The 13,614-nt window shown below is 40.3% G+C and overlaps 1 protein-coding gene across 2 annotated transcripts in view; it reads left to right on the forward strand.

Moving 5' to 3' along the window:
- ALG10 (ALG10 alpha-1,2-glucosyltransferase) overlaps window positions 1-13,614 on the forward strand; it is a 28,370-nt gene that overhangs the window by 13,259 nt on the left and 1,497 nt on the right. Inside the window, exons 3-4 of one of the 2 annotated variants that reach the window (XM_085297792.1) lie at window positions 9,026-9,128; window positions 9,307-9,599. In XM_085297792.1, the coding sequence (XP_085153918.1) occupies window positions 9,026-9,128; window positions 9,307-9,341 (138 nt within the window). In that variant the 3' untranslated portion in view covers window positions 9,342-9,599. Of the gene's footprint in view, window positions 1-9,025; window positions 9,129-9,306; window positions 9,600-13,614 lie in introns of those variants that run through there. The other variant, XM_085297783.1, reaches the window with a different exon arrangement.

A 13,614-nucleotide genomic window follows, 5' to 3' on the forward strand; every position in this document is an offset into this window, starting at 1 on the left:
AATGTTGCTCTGAAAGTGTATGGATATTGACATGTTTTGTGGTGCTTTGAACATATACTTCCAGAGTAGGGTTGGAGATGGTAATTGCAATCTAATCCTCTTTTCCATTACCCACACAGTAAGTTAATTGAAATTGTTGTAAGTAGAACTTCATGAGATGGATCTATTTTCATTTCAATATTGCATTCTCCAAGGGCACTATCTAGGGGATCTAAATCAACAGAAACTAACACACAAAAGAGATGATAATGTCCTCTTCAAACACTTCTGCTGCGTGCTCACAGTCTTACAACCTGAAAGAGCAGGCGTAAAGACACAGATTTTGGATTTGGTGTATGCAGGAGAATGCATAGTGATTACAAAAATGAAATAAAACTTGCAGCAGTGACTACTCTCTTGCAAAGATACCATCTAATATTTACAACCATGAAACAATGTAGGAAAATACAAAGCTGAAAAGAATTTTGTAACATTTTCTATTGTCGGTAGAAAGCAGCTGTGCCTGAAATCTAAAAAGGTATGCTGTAATCCTGCAGGCGTTCATATGCATTTTTATGGGCCTAAGAACTTTTAAAATCTGATCTTTTCCTCTGAGCCTTCATTTAAGGCCACTGTATTTTGGTAAGAAATTAAGAGAATGACATGAGGGTTGTGCCTCATGATCCTATGGAGGAAAAGAAAGAACTAATACTGTATGCATTCTCCTGGAGCTCAGGCCACAGTGCGGTAATGACAACCCAACTTCACCCTGGCCCTTTCGTTGCCAGTGTCACCCCTCTCTAGGATGGATGGACCCATATTCTCCCTCCCTTAAACGCCGTGATACTTCCTACCTCAGACTTGTCCTCCGCTTTTGCCCAAGGACCCCTTCGTTCATGCCATTTTGTTCCGCTTTCAACTGCAGAGCTAACTCCTGCTTTTTCACCAAATAAACCAGAGTTTCCCATGCCCTTAAATCCTGTCTTCTTGAAATTTTCAAGCCCTCTGTTCCCTTTCTCATTCCTAAATCTCCTTCTGGATCTCCCCCTCCCTTCTGCCCCATCTCCTTATCAGAGCCACCGCATCCACTATAGCTGTTTGGCCACTCTTCCTCTGCTGCCACTCTCTCTTCTTCACATAAACACGCATTGCAGACTATGCAGGCCTAGCTGCCTTCACACTGGCCACCATGGCAAGCTGAAGCTGTTCCTTTGCCTCATTCTTGCTTCTGGAAAACAATCAAAATTCAGTACTCATTCTGCCAGGGATTTTAAAAAAATCTAAATGTAGGCTGCAGTTATCATCACCTTGAGGGGAATAGCACATTGATGGGAAAAATAAAAACTAGTCTGAGGAAAAAAAAAAAAAAAAGTACATGATATTCCTACTTTGGCTGTGAAAAGCAAGTTTTTCAGATGGGAGTTTCACTTGTCTTGATTTTCATAGCCTTAGCAGGCCTCTCCAGATGATTGTCCCCTTTCAGCTAGGATGAGTTAACAGTCCTTTTGCCTTGTCCTAAGATAACTGTTATAAAATGGCTGAGCTCAGCTGACTGTATTACTTCACCCTCAAGAAGTGTTATAGACAGCCCTAAAATTACATTTTAGTTGTTATTCAAGCCTGAGGACATCAAAGAAGTTACAGTATCTACGTCTGCTCAGCCTAGAGATGTGTAACTCTCTTGCAACGCAAAACTGAATGGTTGCATTTTGATGTTTTTGTTATTTACCTGTTCATCTCTTTTTGGAACTAATGTAAATTATATCACCAAAAGAGCTATAGAATATGTTTTCAAAGGCACAAAAGCAGACCTACCAATCACAAGCAGTTAAACATGATAATACGCACCCCAGGAGTTCCAGGGTTTAAAATCAAAGGAAAGGACAATTTCTGTCATGTTTTCATAATGTATCAGCCTCAAAAATACATTAGATAACTACTAAATTGTAGCTTTGTTAAAGGTGAAATGGTCATGGAAAACAAAAGTATACCAGTTGACTTCATAATGCTGTTGTTCTCTTCTGTTATTTTTGTCCTGTATAGTTTCCCACTTAAGTTAGTTGACACAGGATGAGATAATGCACCAAGGGGTATTTCTTTACTAGAACTATGGCTATGAAAAAAAGTTCACTTTTCGTTACTCTGCATATACATAGATCCCTGTAAAGGATTAAAATACTTTACACTGTTTCTCTCTGGTGGGATACATTCTCTGGTGGCTCATTAAGTCTTGAAATCCTTCAAAACACATGGGCACAGCTGGCATTAGTGGACAAGCAGCATTTGCAAGTGACTTTCTTTCATTGCTAGTTGCTTTATTTTTGTATCCATTTGTGGTACGTGGCAAATTAGTATCACTGTCTTCACTCTTACTGGATAAGGACATTTTCCCAATTTTGTGTGTTACTTGTATTTTTTCCCTGCATCCATTTCACATAAAGAGAAAATAAGAGTTAATTAGGTAGAACCATTATTGTTTTTTCATTCTTTGCTTTTGTTTAATTTGCGATACTGAAAAATTGCTTAGGACAAATATATTTCCAATAAATATACCCGAACATGGAATTATAACCACTTTTTAAAAAGAAAATGTATTGGATAGCCTGCTTCCTTGCAGATTAAAAAAAAAATCTTCATGGAAGGGAACACATTAAACTAAAGATTATTTTTTTATCACTAATGATAAAAGAGACTTTACTTTGAAATAAAGTAGTCATAAAAATTAACCTTTAGATTCTGGCTCCACTCTGTTAACCCAGAGTGAACTTATACCCTTCTTGCATGGCAAAAGCAAATATCCTCTAATTCTTGCTGCTCTTGGTCGAACTTTCCCTTTATTGTACACTTCAAATAAGTCATATGCAAATAAAGCATAAAAATAAAAATAGCACTTCTAAACAACAACAACAAAAAAAAAAACACAAAGTGGAGAAATGGAGAGGAGAAGACAGAGTACTAAATATTTCTTAACAGCAATCTTTGAGTTTTCCAACACTTAGTGATATGGTTACTTCTCTCTGTCTGGACAGGTCCTTTACAGGCTGGGTTTAAAAAAGCATATACTGGTGCTGCCAGTATATGATCACTGGGGTGACCTGTGCAGTCATGGTTGTGCTCAAGAAGTCAAAGCATCTGTTGAAACACTTTCTGTATTTCCTACACAGTTGACCTCCTGTGAGCTGAGTCCAGACTTTGACTTTGCTGGTTATCTGCACAATTTCATCTCTCCCCCCCCCCCACTCCCAGTTTTGAGGAAATTACCTGCTTGGCATTTTTGCAGTAGTTATTTCTTCTGATCTAATATGGCATAGCTAAGCTCTGGTACTGGAGCTGGGTCAAAACCAGTACCTAGGAACAAGTTATGGTCCTGCAGGAGTATGTGGATTGTATCAGGACTCTGCAACCGCTGGAAAAGGTGAGGAATTAGGAATTCAGCAAATCATTAGAAAGGTTCAGGCAAACATTTTGTCATGTTCTGTAGGCAAATGCAGCTACTGAAAAGGAACTGTCTGTTATCTTAATTCCAGCTATATTAGACACAATGCTGACATGGATTTTTTAAACAAAAATATAGTTATTCTGCTTTGTTATTGCTACTTTCCAGAAGTAACTGTTAGAAAATATTCTAGTAAACAAGTAATTTCAGGAATGAAGTCTGTATTTACTAGCATGACAAGCCTCTTGCAGTAATGGCGACAACAAATCATGATTTGACTGTTAAAGCAGTTTGCAAAAAATGCACGTTAAATTCATAGGTTTCTTAAAAGAATGACTATAAAAAAGGTAAGTTACATTTGAATACCTAATGAACATTACTAAGAAGACAGCCCCCTCAAGGCTTGAACTTGGACTTGCTGAAATGATGGTAAAAAATGGGCATTGGAAATTCTTACTAACATTGTAAAGAAATCCAATATGAAATGTACTATATAAAAAGTTCTGTGAATGAAAGTCCTTGTAACTGCAGATACAATAAGGCAAAATAGGGGTGAAAAAGGCAATCATAACTACTGAGGTTGCTTTTTACACCTATTGTATTATCGCTAAAGAATCTCAGAGCATTGCAAAAATAGGAGACACTTGCAATATCCTGCAGCAAGGGCAAGACAAGAAGATCCAGGGTCCAAACCACATGAACACGCAGCAGTAGGCTGGGCAGCATCCCCTTAGAAAGATGAAGGGGAATAATTCAGCCATGAGAACCCTTAAGTCACTTTGAATATTTACAAGAAAAGGAGACCTGCTCAGCGCCTGACTGATGATTGTTAATATCTGTGTTGATCTGCCAGTCCTCAGTATTTAGAAGAGTGAGATGTAAGAAAGGGACCAGAGAAACTGGCTTTTTAGGAGTCTGGCACTGTTCTGGTTCGAGCCAGATGTTGTCAAAGCTGCTGGTGGCAACCCAAGAGGATAAACACATCCTGTGCTCTCCTACGCATTTCTTTTCTCTAACATTTGTTATACAATCTTCTTCTGTTAAGAACTCATCGTAGTTACAAGAGTCGACACGGATTCTTGCAATGATCACCTAAAAATGCTTCAGTCACTCATGGCTGAAAGCTGCACCTCTCTGAACATGTTGGCTATGTACTCTTAGAAGCATAGCATTGCTGTAAGGGTGTTCAGGAGCTACCCCTGAAGCTGCTATGTGTGTAGCTGCATCTACTTATTAGCAGCACTCACCATGCAATACTTTTCATAGATGAGAAGAAATTCAATTTTGGAAGGATCTAATGTTAATGCAGGGTCCGACTGTGTCCTGCTTGTAGAACCCGGATGATGGAGGAGAATGAGCACGTCTAGATTTTCCTAGGAATGGCACATTTTCCCTGTTGAAAATCTTCGCCTTGCCTACATGGGATTCAGAACATCTGGGTAGGATTTCCAACTGTTCTGCAGGCCATTTGGAAAGAGAACTGTAGATTGTCTGGAAATCTTCGTGGTGGGTTTGTGCCACTGCCTATGTGCACCCCCACAATGCACAGGCAGTTGCTGCAGTGCATCCTAGGCACACTACATTTATATCTGCATCCCAGTGAAGTCCAAACACATATATATCTGCTTGCTCTCATTTGGGATTGTGGTCAATGATGGAGGCCAGCAGGCAGTCTCAGTGTGGAAATGGGGAATTTTAGTGCAGTACAATAACAGGAGGCTGTTCCCTGATAATGTCACAGTAGGCCAACCCTTAATAAGAAAGTTAATGTTTAACTGAAGATTTTACCTAGGTCAGTATACAGTTTCCAGTGAAAAAGAGGATATTCTTCCAATTTTAACAACTGTACAGTGACTGTATAAATCTGTTGTCTAGTCAAAATGAGTAAAAGAAATTCACAAAACTGTACAATGTAGTGTTCAAAAGTTTTCAAATTCTGTGACTGCCTGGGACAATTTTCCTTCACAGAAACTTAAAATAATTGCTGATGATTTCAAACCTGAAAGCAGGTAGGTGACTTACTGACGAAAGGCACAACTCTGAGAGCTCCTGATTCAAACACTGACATTTTTCGTTCTTCACCTCACCTACTACTGTACACCACTGATAATAAGGAAAAAACTGAGACCTGTGCACTGACCCTGTCTTTCCAATTTTCCAGTTCATTGCAAATGGTGCTATATTTCTCTTAAATTCACAGGCACCCCTATAGTATATTACTTTTAGAAACTTTTATCAATTTGTTATAAAATCTCTCTAACAAAAAGCAACCTGCCTCAAACTGTAATGATTTTTCTATCTGGATGAAAATCACCTGCTTGTATCTAGTGTATGTTTGGAGTCAGTTATTGCCTGAACAGTACACCTGGAAAGAAATGCCCTGAGGAAGGTTTTGTTTGTTTTTTCTTTTTTTCTCTTTCTCCTGGATGGTGTGAAATTGTCATTACACATGGCACATGTTGTAATAAGTCATATCTGCTCTACAAGTATTTATGCTAACCATACACAGGACTGAAGGCACATTAGTCTGCCAGCTTGTCAAAGAAAGCCTGTCTGTGTACAGACAGGAGATGCTTATTGGAATTCAGTGAGTGTCGGGGTGGGCCTTGCTGCCACTACCTCTGCTCCTCTGAAGGCATGTTAATTCAACAAGATGCAAAGAAAATAAGTCTGTCATGTTCTTGCAGTCAGAATCCAGGGAAAGAGAATAGCTGATGACCTAAGTGTTTTCCAAAAGATTTCTGGATTTTTTTAAAATAAATTTCTTAATATATACCACATTCCCTGGAACCTCATGAGGTTCAACAAGGGCAAGTGCAGAGTCCTGCACCTAGGGAAAAATAACCCCAGGCACCAGTACAAGCTGGGGGCTGACCTTCTGGAAAGCAGCTCTGCRGAGAAGGACCTGGGAGTGCTGGTGGATGACAAGCTGACCATGAGCCAGCAATGTGCCCTTGAGGCCAGGAAGGCCAATGGTCTCCTGGGGTGCATTAGGAAGAGTGTTACCAGCAGGTGGAGAGAGGTGATCCTGCCCCTCTACTCAGCCCTGGGGAGGCCTCATCTCAAGTCCTGTGTCCAGCTCTGGGCTCCCCAGTACAAGAGAGACATGGAGCTACTGGGGAGAGTCCAGCGTAGGGCTACAAAGACTACCAGGGCTGGAGCACCTGCCCTATGAGGAATGGCTGTGAGAGCTGGGCCTGTTTAGCCTGGGGAAGAGAAGACTTAGGGGGGATCTTCTCAATGTGTATAAGTACCTGAAGGGAGGGTGTCAAGGGGATGGGGACAAACTCTTTTCAGTTGTTCCGTGTGACAGGACAAGAGGCAATGGGCAGAAATTGAAGCACAGGAAGTTCCGCCTGACCGTGAGGGGGAATTTCTTCCCTGTGAGAGTGACGGAGCACTGGCACAGGTTGCCCAGAGAGGTTGTGGAGTCTCCTTCTCTGGAGATCTTCAAGGCCCACCTGTATGCAACCCTGTCTACCATGCTGCAGGTGACCCTGGTGAGCAGTGAGTTTGGACTAGATGATCTCCAGAGGTCCCTTCCAACCTTACCCATTCTGTGATTCTGTGATTCTATGAAATTCAGCTTCAAGAGTAATTTAAATTTACCCTTTCTCCTTGGGTTTTATTCCTCCTTTGATAGATTGGACATATCAATGGTTCAGAACCTATTCTGAAAATATCAGTCTCTTACAAGTAATAACTAAACATCTTGGGAAGAAAGAATCTTCTCATCCCATGGAATTTAAAACAAAACAAGATACTTTGAAAATTATAGTCTTATTCAAACCATGCAGCTTTAATTAAATTTTCTATAGCAGTAAGTTGCAAGCATGCCCATTTTTGATAGTTAAAATCACTCAGATTTAAATCCTCCTGACCAGAGTAAAATTATTGTAATTGAGGCTGATGATGGCATGCTTAGTGATCAATCAAGTCATAAAATTTCACTGTTAATGTTACAGGATCTAGAATGTCACTTTCATTTTTACTCCATTCATGTATCATCATCATCAGTTTGTTGAATGCTGACCTGTAAGGATTTACAGGATATTGCTAGGCCCAAACCTTATCTATTCTAATTTATCTATTTCATTGCAAGGTCTTATGCCATGCCTAATTCTAGTACCAATCATAGTGCAAAAAGAAACCATATATACTTCTATACTTTAACAATAATTGTGTTTTCATTTTTATTTTTCTTTCAAAACTATAATTTCTCATTACTATAGTGCATGCTAAAGCTTTGCTGAAGTATTTTTTTTCATCTTCTACAGAGTATGCCTTCCTCAAAATAATAAAGAATTTGCCTATAGCCTCAGGATTCCAAAATAATGTTTGGAGAACTCTAAAAATTGTATTTCTGATGTAGAATAACAAAGAAATACCTCACATATGAATGCTGCCTAGTAACTGGGAGCCTATATTAGTGTATACTAAATAAACCTAGCTGCGTTAGAACATAGCAAAGTTATCAATGACATTAGTACTTCTACAAATTGATTCACTATTTTAGTATCAAAGCCTGTAATTTACTTTGGGGGAAGAGTGATAAATAGTCATTGTGTAGCAGATTAAAATTATAGTAAGTAGCACTTTGGATCTTCTATTTTAATCATCTGCAAGACAGAGTGAAAAAAAATGCCTTGTATTGCATTGTGTCATCCTCTCTACAACACTTAAAAGTCACATTCTGAGGGCTATTTTTAAAAGCATGAAGTGGAGAAAAATAGACTCTGCTTTGAGGAGGATGCATAAGCAAGGTGGGAAACAGTAGCAAAGAACCCTGATTTTGCATTTGCATTAAAGATGGAGAGAGGAGTTTGGTTTTTGCTTTAATATTCTTCCTATTGAGTGTTCAGCTTCTGAGAAGGGCTGACTCCTCCTCAAACCATCCAAAAATATGAGGTAAGATCCCGCACTGCCACCAGGCAGGTGTCGCTGCCCTGGCATGAGAGTGAATTCTCCTCCCTCGGCTCGTGGGGATATGTGAGGTCCCGAGCTCCAGCTCCAGCTGTGAGGGCACCTCCTGCAAGGGACTGACAGCGTGGGAAAAGGCACCACCCCAGTGCCACATGGGGAACGTGCAAAAATGCTGGGCCAGGGGTCAAGTCCTTCCTGGCCTTGATCCAAGAGCTCTGAGGATGGTATCTATTTGGCCCAGCATCTTGCCCCTCACCGGGAAGCAACTCAAGGCCTTCCCTTGACCAGGGGAAACACACAAAATCGCTGGGTGGAAAAGAGAAAAGTAGATGACACCTATTTTTTAATTACATTGCTTTACCAGGATGCCCACTGTCTGTAGGTTTTGCCAAAGAAGTGAGCTTTCAATAGCATTAGACAGTTTATACAGACTAACAAATTAAGTCTCTGTTGATGTTGACACTTGAGCTGCTTCGCTTCCAAAAAGCTGCTCCGTCTTCTCCGTCGACTCAGATGGGAATAGCACAGCCAAGACCCCAGGCACTGGTTTGAAAATACAATGATAGACAGTAAGCTGTCAAGAGAAATAGGTCAGAAAAAAAAATCTACTTGCATAGATTTCCTTCACTTTTCTAAAAGAAGTCAATCTTGTGTTGCTAAAGGAGTTTTCGTGCTGTCTGTCTTTAGGCTCCAAATACAGAGATGGAAACGGAGAGTCAGTCTTGGAAGGCTCCTGCTGCGGTCACTGGGGAAGGAGCAGTCCCATCACAGAAGTGTTCAGGAGACCGAGGTGAGGCTCGTGCTGTGCCCTGCCCAGTCCATAGCCTGCCAGCTGGCTGTGTGGAGGGCTTAGGGCAACCAGCCCACGCGCCTGGTCAGGGTGTGCACAGTTCGGCACTCGAATGCCTCCCTCCCTCCCCTCCAGCACCGCTCCCCTTCTCAGTGTCTGTTTCTGGAGTCCTGTGCAGGTTCAAAGTGGTATTTTACTCTAAGAGATGGATGAAAAGAAGAAAAGAGATATCCAGAAGGGCCATCTGCATTTGGAAATGGCAATCTTTCTGCTGTAAGCCAAAGAAAACAGAGCAGCTTTGGCTGGGGACCTAGTTTATTGACGTTTAACTGAACCATAGCTAATTCCAGATCTTTTGAATGCATGTTCAAATATACATATCTTATTTCTAAAACAAACTGTCTGGATTGCTGTGAAATGTCTGCTACTTTCTGGCTGCTTTCATTCTAGTGGTGACACACACAATCTGATTTGGATGCTCAGCTGAGTACTCTGGATGAGATGCACACTCCAAGGCAGGCTGAAAGCTACACCTCCTGCTGTTGGTTTGCTTTAGTTAAGCCTATGGTTTCAAATCAAAAATAAGCATTGCAAAACCAGCTTTTCTTTGATTTGTATTGAAGTGCATCTCTCCCAGTAGCAGTCAAGGGCTACATTGCATCCCATCAAACATAAACAAATTAAAACATGGCATTGTCCAGAGAGGTTGTGGAGTCTCCTTCTCTGGAGATCTTCAAGGCCCGCCTGGATGCAACCCTGTCTAACATGCTGTAGGTGACCCTGCTGAGCAGGGGGGTTGGACTAGATGATCTCCAGAGGTCCCTTCCAACCTTACGGATTCTGTGATTCTGTGATTCCATGATTCTATGAAATTCAGCTTTAAGAGTAATTTAAATTTACCCTTTCTCCTTGGGTTCTGTGATTCTGTGATTCTCTGATCAGATTTCTAAGTAACATGGGAAAAGGAAGGCTCAATATGCTAACAGGAGGAAGAACAGCTTTACCATTTGTTATTGTTCTAGTGAAGATCTTCTTGTTAAGAAGAACAGGGAAATAAAATTCTTTTTATTGATGTTGGTATTCCCTATTGTTTACATACATGCAACAGCAGAAGTGCTACATAGCCATCAGTTTAGAAATCATGATTTTTAACATGGTTTTAATCCGTCATTCCAAACAAAATGCAAGACTGCTGTAACAGAGACAAATTGTTTCTGTTTGACAGAAATATGTGCACCTTCCATTCCCATATATTCCCTCTGTATTTGGTCAACTTTTCCTCTTAAGAGCTTCTTCTACTACAAATGCTTTAAAGTACATCATTTAGAATTTGACAAGCCTTTTTTTGTGACTCTGAGGCATAGAAACTGGCTGTTTTGTTCTAATTTTTTTTTCACTGACAACATTCAAGCTTACCAGACTCTCATAAAATTCAGTTTCTCAACAGATTCCAGTATTCTAAAACTCCAGAAATCTTACAGAGCACACTAAGATGCTGCCTTCCTCACCTTTCCCATGCAATGCAGATGTTTCATCCTGCTCACTTTAACATAATGTGCTCAAAACCTGGGTGTGCTGCATTATGCGTGCTTCTCTGAGCAGCTGCACATACTCCATATTCATACAAATCTCTGGCTGCCTCTGAGCATGCATGAGAACAAGAGGGTCACCCGGCTTTTGTATTCTAGTTCCTAGAGTGAATTTTCTCCCCAAGAGTCACAGGGGCTTGAGCCACATGGGACTCTCAGTGACAATCTGAATCACAACTGGCTTCCCAAGTTTTTATATCTTGCACTGGACTAGTGACAAGTGGTTTTTTTAATTTTGTTTTTGCAAGTACATTTCAGACAAGTCAATAGCCTTCTGTTCCTCAGATGATGAACAGAAGAGAAGAGAAGAGTTCCTGACTGCGGAAGGAGCTTGGACAAGTTGTGTAGTCCAACGGCACTGTATTCCAGCTGTCCCTAAGATTTGATTGAAATCTCTTCTTATTAGTAGTATTACAGCTTAGTCAGACTGGTATCTTGCAGCACTAGCCTTTCAATTATTTTTTGCTAGCAGTAATATTAAGCAGCTCTTCTGTGGTAGCTATTCCACCCTGCATAATGTGGAGCTCTTTTCTGGTCTGATGGATAACACATGGAAATGTTGATGTTTCAAACACCAGCATTTTCTGAGAAAATGAAATACTTCATCAAAAAATTTGCCCATCAGCTCTTTCTGTTACAAGAAACTTCAAAGCTCTTCATCCTGTTTTTGTTGCCATCCGCTGCTGGGGAAAAGAGTGTGATTTGTGCAAACACTTGTGGTGAGATGATCCTGATTTACCAGAGACTATTTGGCTGCTTGGATGAACAGTGACATTGTCTTGGAGTGAAAGCACGCCTGTGCTTTCACGGCTGGAAGCCAAAGTGACACTCATTCAAACAACTCATAAAAAAAATGTAAACAAAGAAAACTTACAGGTGGAATAATGCAAAAGATAAGATGTCTGTATTTCTGGGCTAATCCAATCTAGCAAGCATTACTGATTTCTGACGGAAACCATGAAGCTGAGGAGGTGAAAAGATCAGAAGTATGCTGTATGAGTTTGTATTTACAACATTCAGTACTGTTACACTATGACAGATATGATATTAGGTTGTATATTTATGTCCACCATACTCCCGCTCCCAGCAAAATAAATGCCAACCTATCAGAATATTTATATTATAGATCCTTGATAAGGACACAACAGAAGTTTTGCATTTTAAGGGTCATTTGAGCTTCTGAGTGCAGAATTTCTTGAAACATTTTAAAGTTAAAATATTTGCTTTTCTATTCCTCAGTCCATTAGTTAGCTTTTCTTTTTTAGTCATCCCTTCTGGATTAATGTCTTTCACATTGGATAAAATGTGGAAAACATCAACAAGAAAAATATCTGTTAATGAAATCGGTAATCAGTAGAGGCTCATGATAGAAGACTCCAGCCTAAATAGAGATTTATCTTGGCCGTCAAGTATGTAAGAATCTCCTGCTTTCTCTGTTGTTTATTAATGCTTTTAATTTCTAAGTGTTGGCTTCTTTCAGAGTCATAGTTAATGTCTTGTTGCAGAAGGACCCACCGGTCTGGGCTACCTGGTCAGCTCCACAGAGGCCACAAAAACCACCTGCAGTTTAAAAGTCTTGTTCCTTCTTGCTTTTTCCAGTGTAGGAACTGGGTTAGGATTAGGAACTGTTTACAGCTCTAGAACAACAATGGAGGAAGACGACATCTTAAATAAACTAGATAAACAACAGCAAAAAGCTCAACTTGCAGAGGTGGAATAAGACCTAGGGAAGGACCTTTCTGTAGGCAGGTGTGCTTTCAACTTGGACGCTACAAGGGATGCTCCAGCTTGAACTGTTGGAGTAGTGGATCAAACAGCCTCACCACRGGGAAGAAAGGACGCAGCAGTCACAACAGCAAGCAAATTTAGGCAGGAACAGCATTTTGGAAATGCATCAACAAAATGTAGTAACTTAGAAAAGGAGTTGCCTAGTGAAGGAAAATAGCTATAGTCAGGCAGCATCACTGCAAAATACTCCACAATCCTCTTCGTTTCTCCATGTCCTCTCCTGGAAGTCAGGACAGGCATTGCTTGACATGGCAAAGGTAGAAGATCATGTGGACTCTTTTTACATTCCTGTGGAAACAGGCAGGATTTTGGATATGTGTCCAGGCCCAGCATACCAAACACCAGGAAATAGCGCACCTGAGCAAAAGGACTTTGTTTATTAAAAACATTTCCCATTACGTACTGCACAATGGAGCAGATATTCACTGCAGCTTACTCAAAAATGATCTTTTGAGCATCTTCTTTCTGTAATATGTCCTCACTTTTAAGAGGAACTTAAGAGGTTCTCTCTCTTGAAGGTAACTCAATCTCTGGCTTTTATTAAATACATTTTTCTATTTAATCTCTGGTCCATAACATTATTGCTGATACTCTCAAAGATAATCCAATACATATTAGTTGTCTTCTTGGTATGACATGGTAGGGGAGTTTTGTAATCTCTCCTCTAATGTGTTCTGAAGGGATATACTTTCACTGCTGATTGAAATGCTCCCTAAATGCCAGAAATGCACTCATCAGCATCTCAAGTGATGTTTTTGTCTGCAGTAGTTTCCTTCTGATAATTTCATTTGATGAATAGAAAATGCAGCTTTCAAATTGCTGTAGCTCAAGCCAAGAATTTGTAGAGAATATTTATAAAAACAAGATTGGGCCAGACATACTAGTCTCAGTTGCTGGTGAATGTTTTATTTTCCTGTGGTGTTGCCACCTTACAACAGCCCATTCAAATACAACATCAGCTTACTTACAGTTCGCTACTCAGCAAAAGATACAGCTGTGTTGCTCGTGTGGGGAATATGAGCATATAATTCAGCTGGCTTCAGCATGAAGAGACTTACATGAAGATTAAACGAAGGCACAACTCTCAAAGCTTTTACCTTTAAATTGTC

Source organism: Rhea americana, unplaced genomic scaffold, assembly GCF_003343005.1.
Source record: "Rhea americana isolate MKP2758 unplaced genomic scaffold, rheAme1 scaffold_1, whole genome shotgun sequence".
In the NCBI taxonomy this organism is placed as follows: Eukaryota; Metazoa; Chordata; class Aves; order Rheiformes; family Rheidae; genus Rhea; species Rhea americana.